General features: G+C 52.4%; 1 protein-coding gene across 5 annotated transcripts in view; it reads right to left on the bottom strand.

Moving 5' to 3' along the window:
- Positions 1-9225: 9225 nt before the first annotated feature.
- DUSP22 (dual specificity phosphatase 22) overlaps positions 9226-18170 on the bottom strand; it is a 71515-nt gene continuing 62570 nt past the window's right edge. For 2 of the 5 annotated variants that reach the window (XM_027128202.1, XM_027128203.1), the window contains one exon: positions 9226-12866. In XM_027128202.1, coding sequence (XP_026984003.1) covers positions 12391-12866 — 476 coding nt within the window. In that variant the 3' untranslated portion in view covers positions 9226-12390. The remainder of the gene's footprint in view (positions 12867-18170) is intronic. The other 3 variants (XM_027128200.1, XM_027128199.1, XM_027128201.1) reach the window with 3 other exon arrangements.

Genomic DNA, 18170 nt, shown 5'->3' with positions numbered 1-18170 from the left:
TTTTTCTTTTAATCTTATATATTGGGCCGTTGTCTCCTACCCAAAGAACAAACTAAGTTCAGGTTAGAGCAAAACAGGCATGAGGTGCAGAGTGGGGATGCTCTTCCTCAAACCAATGACTTTCTCAGAAATTAACAGGATGCCATGTTTTTATTCACTTAAGTAAGATTTCCATTATCAGAATCTATGTAATAAACAACAGGTTTTTTTTTTTTTCAAAGAAAATTATGGTCACAGCGGTTTTTCTTCTTCTTTCATGGATTCATTCATTCAACAAATATTTTTCGAGCACCTCTGCTTATTACGAACCGTCCTTGGCACCTGGGATACCTCAGTGAACAAAGGGCACATCTTTACACTTTAACCAGTGCTCACCAGCAGCAGACGGGAGATTGCTAAGAACAAAAATGGCACACTTGAGCTTTTTGCACTTTCGCACACGTGTCCTCTGCCCAGACTTAGCTGTTTCAACATTCTCCTCACTCATCCGCTTTCAGACGTTGAAAACCACGTTTACCTTGTTTTAAAATGTGATTGCAAACCTTCAACGCCATCTTCTGGTTTACTCATTTGTCATATTGATCTACCAGAAGTGGTATTTTCTCTTGTATCATGAGGCGGATACAAAGAATAGTGTATGTTAATCACTGAAACTCTTGGTGTCCTCACTGGCCCTGGGAAGTGGTGGGTGGTGACAGGCAGGGCCCGCCGGCTGCTCACAGAAGACTTTTCCATCGTAGTCACAGTTGAAAGAGAAATGACAGAAGTTTTGAAGTTGGCCCTCCGCCCCCAACACTTGAGGAAATCAAAGTGCCCCTCAGTGAAAGACTAGACATTATCTTCAAAGGTCACAGCTTGTAAAAAAGTGAAAACAAGTAAGGACGCAGGTCATTGAATGTCTCTCCAAAACAGGGCCGATCATCGTATTCTGTGAGGAGGTGACTTACTTCCGTGAATTGTCCAGACGTGGAAGTGCTGCTGTGGATGCAGCCCAGTCTGAACGCCAAGGCTCAATTTTCCTTTCATATTTGTTGTAAAGAAACCGTAAGAGAAGCTTAATTTACGTAAATGCAATATTTTACAAATCAATCTTTTAAAATTATACATTCGTATGCAAGAAAAGTAGTTTAGAAAAACCCATACTAGACACAAAAAATAAATTATTGAAACCCTTGTTGTGAATAAACCTATTCTCTCACTAATTATTCTTTCAGAAGGAGGGAACTAAATGTATTAAAAACAGTGCAATGATATCATTGAAAACATTTAAAGGGCAGTGATTTTTAGTTACTTGTAAAAAAACAGGAAAATACTAAAAATGGTGCAGTTCGTATAAGATAAAGAGCTCCTCTAATGCTCTCTGGCTGTATGTGTATGCAATGCTAATTATTGCCTTTGACCGTGGCATCCTATATGGCAGTGCTATTATATTATTACTGTATTATTATGTCTTCATATAAATATTAATATATACTATGTAATAGCACAGTAATATACAGTAATATAGTAATTGCTATAGTATATACCATACAATATACTCTGATACTACAGTGATGTGGTGCTCGTGTGTCACAGTACTAGTGTAGTAGAGCAGCATTATATCGTGACATAATGCTGTAGTGTGTAATATGGTATTCTTACTGCATGATCTTATTAATAATTAAATGCTCAGGTGTGGGACAGCTGGTTCAAGCTCCTGAGGTCTTGATGGACTATTTAAGGGAAGTCTCACCTTCCCGCGTGCAGCGGAGGTGACAGCTTTCTCGCCTCCCAGCGTGCTGTGATAACGAGACAGTGCTGAGCCCATGCCTGGCACATCCCGTGTTCAACAAGGCAAGACTATTATCACTTACATTGTGCTTCAGCATTTAGGGAAGTTTCATAGACTTTATCTCGCTTGATCTCCAACCAAAGCTGCCCCAGGGGGCAGGGCAGGCAGTGCTCAGGCCCAGGTACAGATAAGAAAAGAGATTCAAAGGGGGTCTGCTGAGTTCCACATGGCTTACCCTAAGACCCATTCCGTCCTCTGCCGGGGTCTACAGGCCCTTGGCTGCCTGTCGCGATATCTTCCAAAAGCAGCCTCTGAGCGCAGGCCTGTCAGCCTGGTGGCACTTGCACGGCAGCCTGGCCCCTCCCGTGAGCGGGCGAGGCGCAGTCTCCCCACCTCTTCTCCAGCCTCCGCTGAGGCTGGAAGCAGCAACCACTGAAACTTCTTCCAACCCTAAACAACTGTTTTCTTCTTTCGGCTCTTAGAACCAGTGGCCTTTCTGGTTACGGTAAGTTCAGAGTAAGAAAAACCGCCTTTTTTTGTTTTAAAGCCACTGACCTGTCTGGTCTCCACTTCATTCTTCTCCATGAAGCTATATTCACTCTGAGGAAACAGGTCCTGCTTTCAAATATTTAATCCTCTGGGAAAATCTAACCTTATAAGCTACTTATACAGGACAGCAGTTAGGGTGGAATGCTCTGGAAAAGAAGTTGTATGTTAAATGCTGTCACAGCACACCCAGTTTATAGGAATTGAGTTGAACTTGGTAATGTGATGAACTCCTTGGCAATACCAACAGGGCACCTAAACCTGGATCTTTTTTCATGCAGAACTGTATACACTTTCCTAATTTAATTTGCTAAGTGCCCTGCATCTCTTCAATGAATGAGCTCTGCAGAACAGCCTCGAGCATTGGCTCTGGGACCCTGTAGCCCATTGGCAAGAGGACAGCCCACTGCCAGGCATATAGGAAACTGGACTTGTGATTTTAATCAGTTGTGTAGTAAAAAGTCACAGAGTCAAATACACTGTGTAAGCAGCGGTTCCCTTTTGTCTCCTCTTCTTGCCAGTGTTCTGAGAAGTCTCCTATGACGCGTCCTTTCTGTGACTCTACGTAAGCAGTGACGTGGCTTTAACAAGGGACCTTACGATTCTGCCAACTCCCTTCACCAAGCCAACAAAAGGGCAAATGGTTTGCAAAGACTTTGGGCAATTTTCTGAAAACTGAAGCAATAGGTGAAAAGCCAGTTCCTCCCATTTGCAGCAGTTCACAGGCTGGGTTGTTGTCCAGCTCAACCCTCCTTCCAGCTGGACGCTGTGAGGCACACTGTCACTTGTCGCATAAGAGGTGTCACTTCTGAGACCTGAGGGTCCTGTCGGTGGCAGCTTGTGACAGCCGGTTATGCCCCAGTGCCCAGTCCCCCAACCTCAGGGGCTTGGAACCATGCAGGGCTGCGTCTTGCTCACGCGAGTCATTTGTCCTGCTCGTCACCGCTCTGAGAACTCAGGCCAACAAAGCCGCGTGCGTCCAGAACCTTCCTGGCCACAGGTCAAAGAGACGGGGTCAGAAAGAGCCAGTGCTGTTCTCTGAGCTTTCCTCTCCCCGTGACTCCTGCACCCCTGGTGGAAGGAAGGAGGGCCTGGTGTGGCCTGGCTGAGGCAGGAGCCCAGCGGGAACCCAGGGAGAGCGACGGCCTCTCGGACCAGGGTGCGTGGAGGGTGGTCAGAGGAGGGCGGCAGTGCGCAGGGGGCGCGGGTGCATGTGCGATGAGCTCGAGCTAACGTGACTGGAGTTTCCAGGATCAAAGATAGCGGGTGAGGGTCTTCACTGGTGGCGCAGTGGTTGAGAGTCCGCCTGCCGATGCAGGGGACGCGGGTTCGTGCCCCGGTCCGGGAAGATCCCACGTGCCGCGGAGCGGCTGGGCCCGTGAGCCATGGCCACTGAGCCTGCACGTCCGGAGCCTGTGCTCCGCAATGGGAGAGGCCACAACAGTGAGAGGCCCGTGTACCACACACACACACACACACACACACACACACACACACAAAAGATGGGGTGTGAGGAGCAGGTTGGAGGGGGACCAGACGGGACGCGGGGGCACCCCTCCCTGACGGGTCTCTGCGAGTGACGGCACTGCTGCTCCTAATCACCACCCCCCTCCACCTCTCCAGGCTCCCTGAGCCACGTGCGTGCGTGGCTGCAGAGACTGTGGAGTATGCAGGTCCCGCCCCTTCTCCCACCACCCTCCCTGCCCGAGGCTTTCCTGCCCTCCTTGGTGCGGCCGTCGCTCTCTCCTCCTTCCTGCGTGTGTCTGGCATCTCCGTGCTGGGTGTTCAGTCCTGTCTGTCTTCCCTGAAGGTCCCCCGCAGCGGCCAGGGGACCATCCCAGGTCCAGGAGCACCACCCCGCGTGCCGCTGGTCCAGCCCCGCACACCCCCGCCAGGCTGTCTGGCAGCCTGACCCCAGCGGCCAGCCAGGAGGAGCAATGGGGCCGAGCCTGAGTGGGCACGTGTTGTCTGGCAGAAGAGGGGCCTCTGCATCGTTTCCAAATAAGGGGAGCAGTAGCCTTCGTAGGAGGGGGCACTCCTGCCAGCTCAGAGAGTCCAGGGCAGTCAGGCGGGTCGGGACTCTGCCGCGGGGCGCAGTGCACGTCTCCTCTGGACCTCCATCCTTATCTGTGCAATCCGCTGACGGGATGCACCAGGCCAGTTCCCCTCGGTCTGGTGGAGGGCGTGGCACCTGTCCCTGAGGTGAAAGCAGAAAAGCCCACACTGATCCCGGCTTCCGGCAGGGGAATCGAGGCCTGGTGTGGGAGCTGAGGGGCGGTTGGCACGAGCAGGGCCACGATCCACCGGGAAGGGGCGAGGCTGGCCAGGGAGGAGCATTGTCCCTCTGCTGCCTGGGGAGATTCACAGATGGTATGTTCAGCTGGAAATCATCGGTTCCTCCTTTGCTCTGTGCTTTGCATGTTAGACAGCCTCTGACACACAGCCGTTAGGTGCTTCATACACATTAACTGATTTTAGCAAGAGCCGCTAACTTTACTTTAACCTGGATGTTAAGCACCTCAGAAGATTCTCTTTCAGCTACTCTCCACACGTGGTTAGCTTAAAACCTCTGAACGCCTTTTCTTTCTAATGTTGTCGGGCCTTCATTCGTGAATGCAGATGACTAGCCCTGTTGGAGACGTGCGAGAGGGCGACCGGGCCAAGTCAGACGCGATCTGATTCAGGGGCTCAGCTACATGCTCCTGCCAAGCCACCCGCAGCTGTGGAAGCGGACACCCTGGGAAATGTGACGTGGAATTCCTGCTTCCGAGCTCTGAATGAAACAAAGCCTGGCGCTGCGAAAGTGGGGTCTCCTCCAGGAGGGTGCATGGCACCTGACACTTTCCCTGGGACACTGAGGGCGAAGCGGGGCCTGCCCCATCTGGTTAGAAAGCCCAGCCCGGCCCCCAGACGTGGTCTGCCCTTTCTGAGCTCAGGGACGTGCCCTGGCACTCCCCCCTCCCCACGCCCAGCAACGGCCTGACACGTCAGACAGGCTCTGTGACGTGGTCAAGGGTAGTTTCCCTGGTCAGTGGGGAAGTGAGGCGAGTGCTATCATTCCATGTGAGAGGTGAACACTTGTGATCGAGGGGTAATTAGAGGCACAGATGTCAGCAGAACAAGCTGGTCACTGAGGCCACCCACCTTGCGGATGCCCGCAGCCCCCGGCCTCGGACCTTTCACCCGGCCTTCCTGCCACGCCCCCCGGGACCAGCACCTCCACACCTCCACGTGCCCCTCCCTCGCTCAGCTGGCCCTAACTGAGGAGCAAAGCCACCTGCCCTCGGCCACCTCCTTCACATGGAGCCGAGGTGCTTCCTCTATCAGCGGGGTTCCTGCCCCGCTTGCACTTGCCCACAGGCCACAGGAGTGTAAGGAGGGGTGGCTGGAGGTGCCCACGCAGAGTCAGGTCCTGGTGACCCGACTGGCCGATCTGCCTCCAATCTTCAGAGTTCTGAAAGGTCCATGTGGCCAAGGTACTCATGGCCCCTGGGGAGTGACGGGGACAATCTGGACAGTGACAGACGTTTGGCTTTGTTGAAAGGCGTACGTCGTGGTAGGTTGATTTGCAGGAGGCTCGGACCGCACCAGTAACAGCCCTGACGTGAGCGGCTGGGATGGCTCTGCCGGGACATGGCTGAGGTCTCTGGCAGGCGGCGAGCTGTCCTCCCTGCTGAACTTGTGGGACCGTCCTCCCCTTCTGCCCCTCTGGCCCTTTATGTGTGGCCTCGCAGCGCGCTGGAAACTGTCTGACCCCTGCAGCTCCTCCCGGGCCCCCAGCACCCCGGAGGCTCTCAGTGGTTACTGAACGAGCCTGTGTCCTTCGTCTCATTTACACTGAAATTTCTGGTTTGAAACTCCCTTCAGAAATTCCCTTTCTCTTCTAAACGTTGTGCTTTTTCTTTCAACTCTTTGCAGAATCATCATTCAAAGCCAGTAGGCAGTGCATTTTGAATAAACCCATGAACTTGAGTGTTCCTTTCTGCTTACTGAATTCAGTTCTCTGTTTTTATTTGGTATCGTCTGTCAAATGTAGAAAAGAACCAACTTGGGAGATAAGGCCTCAGTGGAGCGGCACTGTGAATACCCTGATTCCGTTTCTTTGGTAGATGCACTTTGCTTTTATCTTGAACTAAGTGTCGCTAGCATCCCTGATGGTCACAGGTTGTAAATGGATTCTTACAGGTACTCGGGGGTGCTCATCCTGGGTGACCTACATAGAACTTTTGGGAGCCTTAAAATTTTGCATTTTGGTAATTTGTGACTTATATAAACTTTTTATTTTATAAATTAACATGCCATCTTTTTGGGGGGTGAATTTTTGCTATTTCTTGACGTCTTTTTGTAGCATCTATAACAAAAGTCCTAATCCATTCTTCTCTGCCTCCATCTTTATAAATTAAAAATCAATATTCCTTTTTAAAAGTTCATCGAAACTTCCCAATTCCTTCGAAATTTCTTCCTTTTGAAAATCAAGTTCAGGTTCCATCAGCAAAGTTCCTGTTTATTTTGATTCTCAAGTTAAAGCACCCAGGTGGCGAGCATATATTTAGTGGGTGCTGTTTTTCTGCGTTAGCGTTACTGAATAACGCTCAGGGAAAAAGCTTATTCCTGAAACACTGAAAATCACGCGCAGGCCTCAGTAATGTGGGCGCTTCAGTGCTCTGTGAGGAGACTCCAGCCCGCTGGCGTCTGTCCATCAGTGCGTCCCCAGCTTTCCGTTCTGTCGTCCAGGTGTCTCAACCTGCAGCAGCAGAACCTCAGGGCCCCAGCTGTGCCTCAGGCTGCGACCCCCACTTTGCGGCCAGGTCTCAGTATGAGCAGGTGCCCTGCCCGTGATCTGGCCCCCGTGCCCACCCTGTGGGTCCCAGATGGGGTCAGGGGCTGGCCTCCCCACGTGGTAATGAACACTCCTGTGACGTCCCGAGACCCCTCTCCAGCCTGGCGCAGACGCTCCCTCAGTAAGATTCTGCTGCAGGCCCCCCTGTTCCAGGAAGGTGGGGCTTTGGAAAGCAGAGTCCCGAAAGTGGAAGCAAGGACCCTGATTTCCCTCGCACCCGTTTCGGGCTGGAATTACACCCTGAATCTCAGCAAAGGTTTTCCTCTGAGATTCTGGGAGGCCTGGCACCAGGCACCTAGGAAGCCAAGAGGATGGCCTGCCTGGAGTCCCCCCAGCTGTGCCCTCCCCTGCCCCCTCCCGCTGTGCATATGTCCCGCCCTCCCCCCCAGAAGAAAATCTGATCAGACAGACAGAAAGGGGGCGGCCACGAGGGAACTCAGAGCGTCGTGAAGATGGTGTTTGACCTGAACCTTGAAGGCTTCAATGTCACAGAAGAGGCGAAGGACGTTAGAGGCTGGGAAGCCATGGGGGAAGGTGCTCCAGAGGGAGGAGGACTCAGGGTAAAAGGCCAGGGAGGGGGCTCGGTGCTCCCCAGGAGGACCACGGGAGCCTCACGAACGGCCGAGGGACCTGCACTGCATGGACGGGCCACTGGCCCTTCAGCGTCACTGTGAGTGCAGGGGTTCAGACGCAGCCGCTGGGCCCCGGAGCCTGCCTTTCCATCAGAGGGTGGGAGTTTGGCTCCAGGGTCCCAGCACCACTCACTCTGAACACAGCTGGGAGAAAGGGGGGCCATGGGGGGCACACTGACAGTTTTAGAGCAGAAAGTGACACAGCCCAGCTCGAGCTTCCGGAAGACTGCTTTGCGGCGGGGTGAGGTGGGCCAGGAGGTGCGGCGCTGGTGGGCCTGGGGGCCCAGGAGGTCCCAGCGAGGGCGGCATGGGTGCCAGGTGGGCCAGGGTGCGCCGAGGACCAGCACAGAGGGTGACCACGTGTAGGACGGAGGGTGGCAAGTCTAACCCGGGAGCCGGACGCGGGCCGTCAGAGGGACGTTTGGGCGGGTGGGCCTGTAGAGAGGAGTGGAATCCGCTGCGGAGGGTGGCCCGCGGGGCACAGGCTGGCGGTGGGCGGAGAGGGCCCTGGCGGTAAGGGAGGTCCTGCGGTTGCTGGCCGGTGAGCTTCTCTGCCCGCCCAGGACGCTCAGGCTGGGGGCGGGGGGAGGGCAGGAGGCACTCGGCTTCCCCTGACCTTGGTGCCACACTTCCCTCCCAGGACGCTTCACTGGCGCGGCTTTGGGGTGTCCCTGGTGGGAGCCGCCCAAGATGACTTCCTTGAAGACTCCCCGGCCCTGGAAGGAGACGCCGCACCGGCCGCTCAGCGCAGACGCGGCAAGGGGAGGAGGGAAAAGGATCGGAGAGAAGAGGGGCAAACACGGCGGGGGGCGCCCTGTGGGCACAGCAACTCTGTGGAGGGTTCCCCCAAGCACACTCAGCCAGGAAGCTGCTCAGCCCGCCTGGAAGTGGGCAGCAGGGCCGTGTGCACTCAGGGGCTGGTTCCCACGGCCATGACCGTTCCCACGACGGCGGGGAGGTCAGAAGTCTCCACCAGGCTTCCCTTTGGGTCAGGGTTCGGGGCAAGCGCAGAGGCCCAACCTGGTGTCTGGTCTGCGGCTGCCATGCGGGGCTCCCTTCTCTGCCTCCTTGTAGCCCACGGAGAGCTGGCGGGGAAGGGGGCAGGTGTTGTGATTACACTTAGGGATGAACCCCTGGGATCAGACGAGCTGGGCACAGAGGCCCCTCGGCCACCCGCCTCCTCTGAGCTGAGCCCAAAGTGACCAACACTGAAAACTGCGGCTCAGGAGCAGCCCTGGATCGGACAGTCCTTCAGGTCCCACGCAGGGCGGCCTCCGCTGCCTTTCACCGTCCACGCCTGTCACCTCCGCTCTCCAAAGCGTGGCCCGTGAGGGCAGGGCTGTGTCCGCACACATTAGATGCTCCGTGAACGAATACATGAGTGAGTGATCATTGCAAAGGGATAGCAAGTTCACACCCATTTAAACGAGACCACGTGAGACAAGTGTGGCTGGACATCCTTGTTCAAAATGCTCACCTCAGCATTTGTTACTGTAACACTTGGAATTAAGTTAAATATCTAATTATTGGGAACAATTAAATACACGTTAGTACATCCACACAGTTGGGAAATTACAGTTCTGAAAATTTTTGTTAATTTTTGGAAAATGCTTATGATATGAAGTTAAAGGAGAAGAGTGGGGTGAACATCACACGCACAGTGTGGCCTTAACAGAGAACACGCCAGAGTTAGGGACCCCGTGGCGGGAGCTCTTGCGTTGCTCGTATGAACTGTCCTTTCCTCCATGTTCTTTCTGAAGTTTACAGTTTTTTAGGGATAAAATATGGTATAACCAAAACCATAAAGACATGTTCTAAGGACAGAAAATCCACACACACTAAGACTGATCGTCCACGTTGGTTTATGTCAAACGCTATGATACCACCTCTTGACCTGCACGTTTCTGCAGCCCTCAGTCTGTGCCAGGCTTGCATTCTCTTCTTTCTTGCTGTACAATTCCTTCCTCAAACGTCTTTGGTTCAAGTTACTCCTATTTTCACGCTGGTGTCTTTTTCTAGATTGCTTGAAGTCTGGCTTGGTTTGAAGCTCTTGGCAGGGAAACGCAGAACTCCACTGTCAAAGTTCAAAGATGGTCTCTGGGCAAGAGAGGTGCTTTGGGAAAATACAAAGATATATTAGAGTATGCTTCCTGCCCTCAATAAATTTTCAGCTGAATACCTCTGGTTCTCTGGTCCTTACCTTGGAGGAACTACTTTTATTAACAAACCACCAATGACACACTTCTGGCAAAAATCCAATGGCCTCACCCCTTTTCTGAGCTCTCAGCTCCTCTGCGGAGGCCCACCAGCCCCTTCTCAGCGACGTGCTCGGGTCTGGTCTTCAGGGGCCTCCTGCTCTGTAATCATCTCTCTCATATTCTGTTGGTGTCGAACCGAATTCATCTCCTGCTTTTCAGCATCTCCAGGCCTCCCAGCGCTCTGGAACCAACCCTGATTATCTGACCAAATACTTCAGAGATGTTTATCTTCCGGACACCAGCTACCCTCATCACCTTGGGCCCAGTGGCCTATTCTGCTCTCTTCAACCAGAAAAGCAAACCCCACTGCTGCCTCTCACCTCTACCAGCTCCTCGTGATTCAGTGCTGTGTCTTCAGCAGAAAAAGGTAGGTCTCTCTCCATCCCAGAACATTCTCCTCGCAGCCTGAATTCAAGCATTCAACCACAGCTTCGACTTCCTCTTCCTGGGCTGGTCCCATCTGTCCCACTCACCTTTAATGGGCTGTCCCTTTGCTTAGCAGAAGTTCTACATCAGAGTATGTGTAATACCTATGGGCATGGCTTTTAAAATTAATTAATTACGTATTTAAATTTTAACCTGCTTTATTGAGGCATGTTTGACATGCAAAAAGCTGTACATACTTAATGTATGTAACTTGAGCTTGGGGATAAGTAGAATCTGTGAAACCATCACCACCGTCAAGGCCAGAAACATGCCCATCACCTCCCACAGGCTCCTCCCACATCCCCTTTTATTACTACTGTTGCTACTACTATCGTTGCTGTTATTCTGGGGTAAGAACACTTAACATAAGGTCAGTGCTCTCAGCAGCAGGCGCCAGGCTGTACACAGACTTCCAGAACGTGTCTGTCCTGCACACGTGCAACTGTGCCGTTCGACCATCACTTACCTCTCCCCTCCTCCTCCAGCCCCTGGCAGCCACTCTTCTCCCCTCTTCTGTGTGACTATTTGAGATTCCACGTTACAGGTGAGGCCACAAAGGATCTGCCCTGCGTCTGCCTACCTCACTGAGTACAATGTCCTCCAGCGAGTTCTGTCCGTGTTGTCGCAAATGGCAGGATGTCCTTGTTTTAAGACCAAACAATATCCCATGTCTGTATACACGACATTTCTTTATCCATTCGTTATAAGCATTTTTAAACTTGTAAGACATTTTATTCACACAGCAAACATTTCTGAGTGCCTTTTACAGCACGCAAGGCACTCCCTAGGCTGTGAGAGGAGCCATGGATAGACTGACAACTGTCCTCAAACTATTGCAATTTAGAGGCAAAGATCAGACTGGTAGCTAACACTGAAGTTGAGGGAAGTGTGTGGTTAGTGCTTGGAGGCATATTTTAATCTTTGATTTGTGTATTTCTCTTGTAATATCTTATTCCCCCCCCCCCCCAGTTCTAAAGGTAAGTATCACATTTTCTAATTCTTTTATTTTTCGCAGGACTTAGACTAGCGCTCTGTACGAAGTAAGCTCTCTGGCAGCCAACATGAAGTCAAGATTCAGGTAATTTTTCAAATGAAGCTAATTTTTTTAAAATAAGAAATTTGAGTTTGCACTATCCTACCTGTCCATCTACGTTGGCCACATTCAGGTGCCTTTCTCTCATACTTCATTTCATCCCTGCAGAGACCTCAGGGCCACATTTCACTGGACTCTCAAGCCTTCCAGGCGACGCCCAGCTCCGGCTAGGGCTTACGGGCAGCTCTCCATCTCAACCCTCATCTCTTTTTTTTTTCCCATCTCTTTGTTTTTTTAGGAGAGCAGACAGAGCACTGGATTTTTTTTTACGGTTTCTCAATCTTTTCTTGTCTTTCACACCCTTGACCCTTGATGGTTCCAGTCAGTGAGCTTTGCAGAAAGCCTCGGAGTGAGGGCGTGTCTGATGTTCTCCCAGTATTGGTTGGTGGGGTTGATGCATTTTGGCAGGAATCCCATGGAGACGGTACTTGGTCCTCCTCGGAGCGTCACACCAGGGCTGCATCTTCTTCCTGGAGATGTTACTTTCCGCGCCTGGTTACGATGCCTGCAGACGTTCTCCATGGGAAAGACTGTAAAGTGATTCTTTTTCTCTTTCTAGTTGATCATCAATCCTTGTTTGTTGTCAGAGCTTAGCCCAGTGATTTTTGTATCCGTCAGTGGATCCTTCCTGCAGCGACTTTTACTGTCATGTTTGCCTGTGGGTGATTTGGTACCCTCCTCCTTTCTTCCACGTTTGTTAACTTGAGTTCTGTAGGGAAGAGCTGCGCGTCTGCCGTTTGTGTACCTACTTATTTGCTTATTTACATCACCGTGGACTCACGGATACTTACTTTGTTCTGTGGATTAGGATCCAACTCTTGTAACTAACGTCTTAGGCGCCACTGTCCACTTGGCTGCTCACAGGCCGGTTTTGACCATAGGGGCTCCTTCGGGGCTGTCTGCGCCTCGGGCACCTCCCTCTGTTTTTCAAACCCGTCCCAGTTTTCTAGCCCCACACGTCTCAGGCTCACAACCGGACCCCACGGCAAGGTCGCCTTGTTCGGAACAGACTGCAGGGCGGCCTCGCTGGAACCTTGCCCCGGTTTCTGAGTCTCCGGTTCACAGTCACAGTTGCAGCCAAACACCACCTTCCGGGGGAGCCTCGGCCCGGAGCCAGGCCTTCTCGTCCGGGCAGCGAGCAGAGGTGCCACCCCACCGACCCTGGACTCGCATCGCTCAGGAGCGGCCGCTGGCAAGTGGGCCGCAGGCGTCGGGCTTGCAAACAGCTCCAGCTTCCGCCAGCCTGGGGCGCCGGAAACTAGGAACCAAGCGTCTGTCCTCATTTTTCTAAAAGTAGCTCCTAAGGAAACAGAATCCAGGAGAGTGTAAGTCACCTCCACAGAACTGAGTGCCGTTCCAGCAGCCAGGAAAGAGGGACACGTGTGTCACAGGACCTCAGGGAGCTCGGCCTCTAACGCGCACACGCACACGGATCCGAAAAGCTCCTTTGCCCACACGTGCCGGACGCAGGAGCCCACAGGAGAGCGAGGGCACCAGGGGTCCAGAGCCCCGGGGGCTGTGGGGGCGGCCCCAGGAGCAAGGGGGAGGCGCTGCCGCTGAGCATGGCTGTTGAATTCATCTACAATGAAGCACTTTAACATGTACCTTTATTATTGTGAGACACTCTGACATCGAACTTTTAGAAAATAAGGTCTGAGTGAAGGTCTGAGTGACACGAGTGAGACCAAACCCCTCTCTTGGTTTGCCCGTGATGCCCCGGGGCCCGGCGGACTCCCAGGTTCGCAGCGTCGGGAGCTGGGTCAACTCACAGAGACGCACAAGCTGTTCAGTGTCAGCCTGGCTCCCGACTCACTGTGGGAGGTGACAGCACAAAAGGCAGAGCCTAAAGACGGACACCCCCGAGTTCGCATCCCAGGCCCCGCTGTTACTCCCCGCACTTCCCGAGGCATCGTTTGCCCACTCAGACTCCATGGGGCGCATGCGTGGAAGTCTGGCGAGCCTCCTGAGGGCCCCCAGGCCAGAGCGAGCTCCAGTCCCGAGAAGACAGGCACGGAGGCTTAGCTCCACCTGACCGTGTATCACCTGCCACCACGTCAGTCTTTGATTCATGAAGGTGACTTTGGTCCTAGTTCCTTCTCTCCTTCAACTAGCCTGTGTCGTGTACCTGCCACGTGCCCCGCGCTACTCTAGGGGCTGAGGTACCGCAGGTCCAAGTGAGTGCCTCCTTAGTCAGCAGAGCACAAAAGCATCTCCAAAAGGATATATCAGAACTTCTGTTTCTATTTGTTTTAATATAAAGTTTAAAAAATGAGCCGAGGGCTTCCCTGGTGGTGCAGTGGTTGAGAGTCTGCCTGCCGATGCAGGGGACGCGGGTTCGTGCCCCAGTCCGGGAGGATCCCACATGCCGCAGAGTGGCTGGGCCCGTGAGCCATGGCCGCTGAGCCTGCGCGTCCGGAGCCTGTGCTCCGCAACGGGAGAGGCCGCAGCAGTGAGAGGCCCGAGTACAGCAAAAAAAAAAAAAAAAAAAAAGAGCCGACCTCACGCTTAGCCTAGAGAGTGACAGTGGCCCCTCCACGGGGAGGGCCCTAGTGGTGACCGCCACCGGGCACTGCGGGGCCCCTTAGGTGGATTTGCAGGTAGCATCTTCTGGTGTTGAGCAGACAGCCCCCAAAAGAACTATTAGCAAGAAACTGTGAATGAAAGATGGCGGTAATAAAGAGCAAGCAAACAGCAACCCAGAGCCTCCTTCACTCTGAGAACAAGCTCTTTGTTAGCTGTTTCCAGGTTAAAGACATGCAGTACGGATCTAACAGGAACTCAGTCCCCAACATTTGCGATTCTCAGAATGGCTATATGAAGTGTTGGTGCTATAGACTGAATGTGTCCCCACGAAATTCACGTGTGAAACCCTAACCCCAAAGTGATGGTGTGAGGAGGTGGGAGGTGATCAGGTCCTGAGGATGGAGCCTCATGAATGGGATCAGTGTCCCTTCAGAAGGGACCCCAGAGGGCTCCCTCGCCCCTTCTGCCACGGGAGGACACAGCAGGAACACAGCCGTCCGTGAACCAGGAAGGGGGCCTCACCAGGCACCAGATCTGCTGACACCTTGCTCCTGGTGTCACAGCCTCTGGAACTGTGAGAAATACACGCTTGTTGAAGCTGCCTGTGGTAGTTTGTACCTCAGTCCAGTTAAACTAATAGGTGGATTTCCGCCTTCTGTCATTAACATCAAACCTCACACCAGACATACGCTTTACCCTAAAGTATCAGCTAATGATCTATCCCAGTGATCATGTAAAAGTCTTGAGTACACTGGCTTAGAATCACCCAAACGCCACACTCACTGAATGAATGACTCGTTCAATAACCTATGCCAGACGGCATGTAAGAAGCTTGTGCTGAGCTAAGACACTACCCTGGCTTAACGGAGCTCTCTCTCCACACACACACATGCACACGTGTGCACACACACTGCACAGTACAGTGTGATAAGTGATATGTGAAATGGCTTCTGTAGGACGAGGTTCTGTGGGTGCAGCAAGGGACGTGCCTGGGGGAAGCAGGGAGGGCTCAGGGGGGAGGGGCCGAGTCCTGGGGGAGAGGGAGCTCGGCGTCTTCCCCCCGAGACAGGCCCCCACGAGAGGGAGCAGGCCAGCCTGAGTGGTCAGCTGTGCAGAAGCAAGGATGCCTTAGGGTGCGTGGCACCCCAAGGGACAGCAAAGCATCCTGGGAGGGAAGCGCCCAGGAGGCTCTTGGGAGAGGCGTGTTCATGCCACCAGTCTCTGCCACGTCATGCCCTCCACAGCCCGTTGCCTCACAGCCTCTCCCAGGGAGCTGAAGGCCTGTACCGAAGGCCAGGCGGACCTTCCGGAAGACCTTGTGATTTCAAGTGAATCTCTCTGTCCTGGGGGGGCAGGGGAGGTCACCCGCTCTGTACGGATGTTCCTGGCTTTGCAGTTTCCGCCCCGGTCCTGCCTCAGGCTCTCCCCAGAGGCACCACGACAGCAATTTGGGCCCATTATCTCCCCACCTATTTCTAGCCTTTATATGTACATCTGTGAATAGTATATGCTATTTTTTGCTTGTTTTTATAAAGGTTCTAGAAATTATATTTGTAGCGTTTTACAGAAAAGTAAACATGACAAACTATTAAGTACCAATACTTATAGTGGAAACCTGGCTGTTCGTTATATTGTACTTTGTATATTTTGGATTTCTTTTTTAGAAAAGCCAGCAAAGCTTGGGAACCCAGGTGGCTGACAGCCCTGCTCCATTCACGGTTCCTAATCCAGAACTTTCTCTTCAACTCCTCTGGGGGGCTTACCCGACAGCTCCCCAAGGGCAAGGGCAGGGCAAGAACTCGCCTGAAGCTGCCTGTGAGGTCCTGCCTGCAGGTCACCTGTGTGGTCGGGACCCAAGTTCTCCACACTCCTGTGGGCCTCGTCCCTGGCCTGGGGCAGGGCAAGAGATCATGGGGGCATTTCTGCCTCGGACCCAGCGCACAGCGGGGTCAAGGCCATGCTCGTCTGGGTCCCGGAGACACCACTTCCAACTATGTGACCAGCAGTCTGCCAACGGAAGGGTCAGATCTACCTGACGCCGAGTGACATGACGTGGGGCAGTAAAGCCCTCGGCAAACGGGGCTGGAGGAGGGAGCTGGTACCACCCCCTGCTCTCCGTGAGGCAGCCAGCAGGAAACGGGTCTCTCCTGGCAGGACCAATGAAAGGTACCTCTGCTTCCTAAGGGCAGTAGCGTGAGGGCTAAAAATCTCCTTAGAGAGCCGCGTGCTCTTTGTCGGAGGAGATGGTGTGTGAATCCGGAAACCGGGGGCTCAGCACATGGAAGTGTCGTCAGCTAAAACAGCAGCGATCGAAATCCTCTCATTTACAGAAGCAAAGGCCTCAAAGAAGACCTGAGACGGAGAAGGAGGTCACAGAAGGGAGGCTTGAAAAGCGGAGGCAGGTACTGGGGAGGAGGCCGCGGTCAGGACAGAGCAGCTTGGTCCCGGGAACGCAGGTTTGGGGCTCAAGTTCCGAAGGGGAACAGTTTCCTGCTGAACTGAGAATTTCCTGCACTCAGAGATTTGTGGTTTGTGCTGGCAGTGAGCATTTCCCAGGGGTCAGAGTATCACCATAATGGAAGAACAGACACATTCTTACAGGGGAGATGGTAAAAAGGACAAACACCTGCTTCTCTCTGAGGTTCCGGGAGCTTCATCCGTTAATCAATCATGGAGCCAAGATGAACACAAAGGAAATTCTCAGAACACTTCCCCTCCGCCAGCGAACATCAAAATGCTTATGTCTACGATAGTTTGTTTTTCAGTGAGAGTGGGAAGACCTTCACCTTGATCTCCTTCTTTAAATTACCTGTCTATACTCTAGTATCACTTATATAAAACTCTACCCGCTTTCTCTGTCATCTATCTAATCTGCCTAGAGAGACTGCAGGAGAGCTATGTGGATGTGTTCACATTGCTTATCTCTAGGTGAAGAGGTGGAGATAATTTTTACTTTTAAAAAATATTTCATATACATGTATACTACTTCAGTAATTAGCATATGTCATTTTTATCTTCAGAAAAAAAGCTACGTTTAAGAGAGACACAGACAGACCAAGGTTGATCATATTCCAGAGTTTTAGATTCAGGCATTTGTTCAACCAAGTTGAGTCTTCTGTAAAGGGTGTTGAAACAACTGAGCTGGAGCGCAAGTGTGGAGTTATAGCTTTTTTTTTTTACAGACTTTATTTAGAGCAGTTTTAGGTTCACAACAAAATTGAAAGGTACAGAGATCTCCCATGTACCCCCCCCCCCCCCCCACAGAGACACACACACACACACACAGACACACACAGACACACACAGAGACACACACAGAGACACACACAGAGACACACACACACAGACACACATACATACACAGACAGACACACACACAGACACACACAGACACACACAGACACAGACACACACAGAGACACACACAGAGACACAGATACACACAGAGACACACACAGAGACACAGACACACACACAGACACATACACACAGAGACACACACACACAGAGCCTCCCCTGCTATCAGCATCCCCACCAGATGATGCAGGTGTTACAATCGCTGAACCTATATGGACACCCAGTCACCCATTACGACATCAGCACCACCCATGGTTCGTATCAGGGTCACTCGCAGTGCTGTGCGCTCTGCAGGGTTGGACAAGTGTGCGATGATATGTACCCACATCATAACATCATACACAGTATTTGCACTGCCTACTCATCTCCTCCCACTGCCACAACCACTGGTATTTTTATGTTGGGGCTACAGCTTTTTTTTTCTTTTTAATATTTATTTATTTATTTGGCTGCCTCGGGTCTTAGTTGCGGCACGCAGGGTATTTCATTGCAGCGTGCGGGCTTCTCTCTGGTTGCGTTGGGCAGGCTCCAGAGCCTGTGGGCTTAGTTGCCCCATGCATGTGGGATCTTAGTTCCCTGACCTGGGATTGAACCCACATCCCCTGCATTGGAAGGTGGACTCGTAATCACTGGATCGCCAGGGAAGTCCCTGGGTTACAGCTTTTTAAAGGCCAGATCTCCTTTTGTACTGCTTCTTTCTTTGGAATTTGGGTTTACAGAAAAC

This window comes from Aethalodelphis obliquidens, unplaced genomic scaffold, assembly GCF_003676395.1.
Source record: "Aethalodelphis obliquidens isolate GAN/ISIS:26980383/991018 unplaced genomic scaffold, ASM367639v1 scaffold34, whole genome shotgun sequence".
NCBI lineage: Eukaryota > Metazoa > Chordata > Mammalia > Artiodactyla > Delphinidae > Aethalodelphis > Aethalodelphis obliquidens.
Note: the sequence above shows the minus strand (reverse complement) of the source record. Positions and strands in the feature narration are given on the sequence as shown.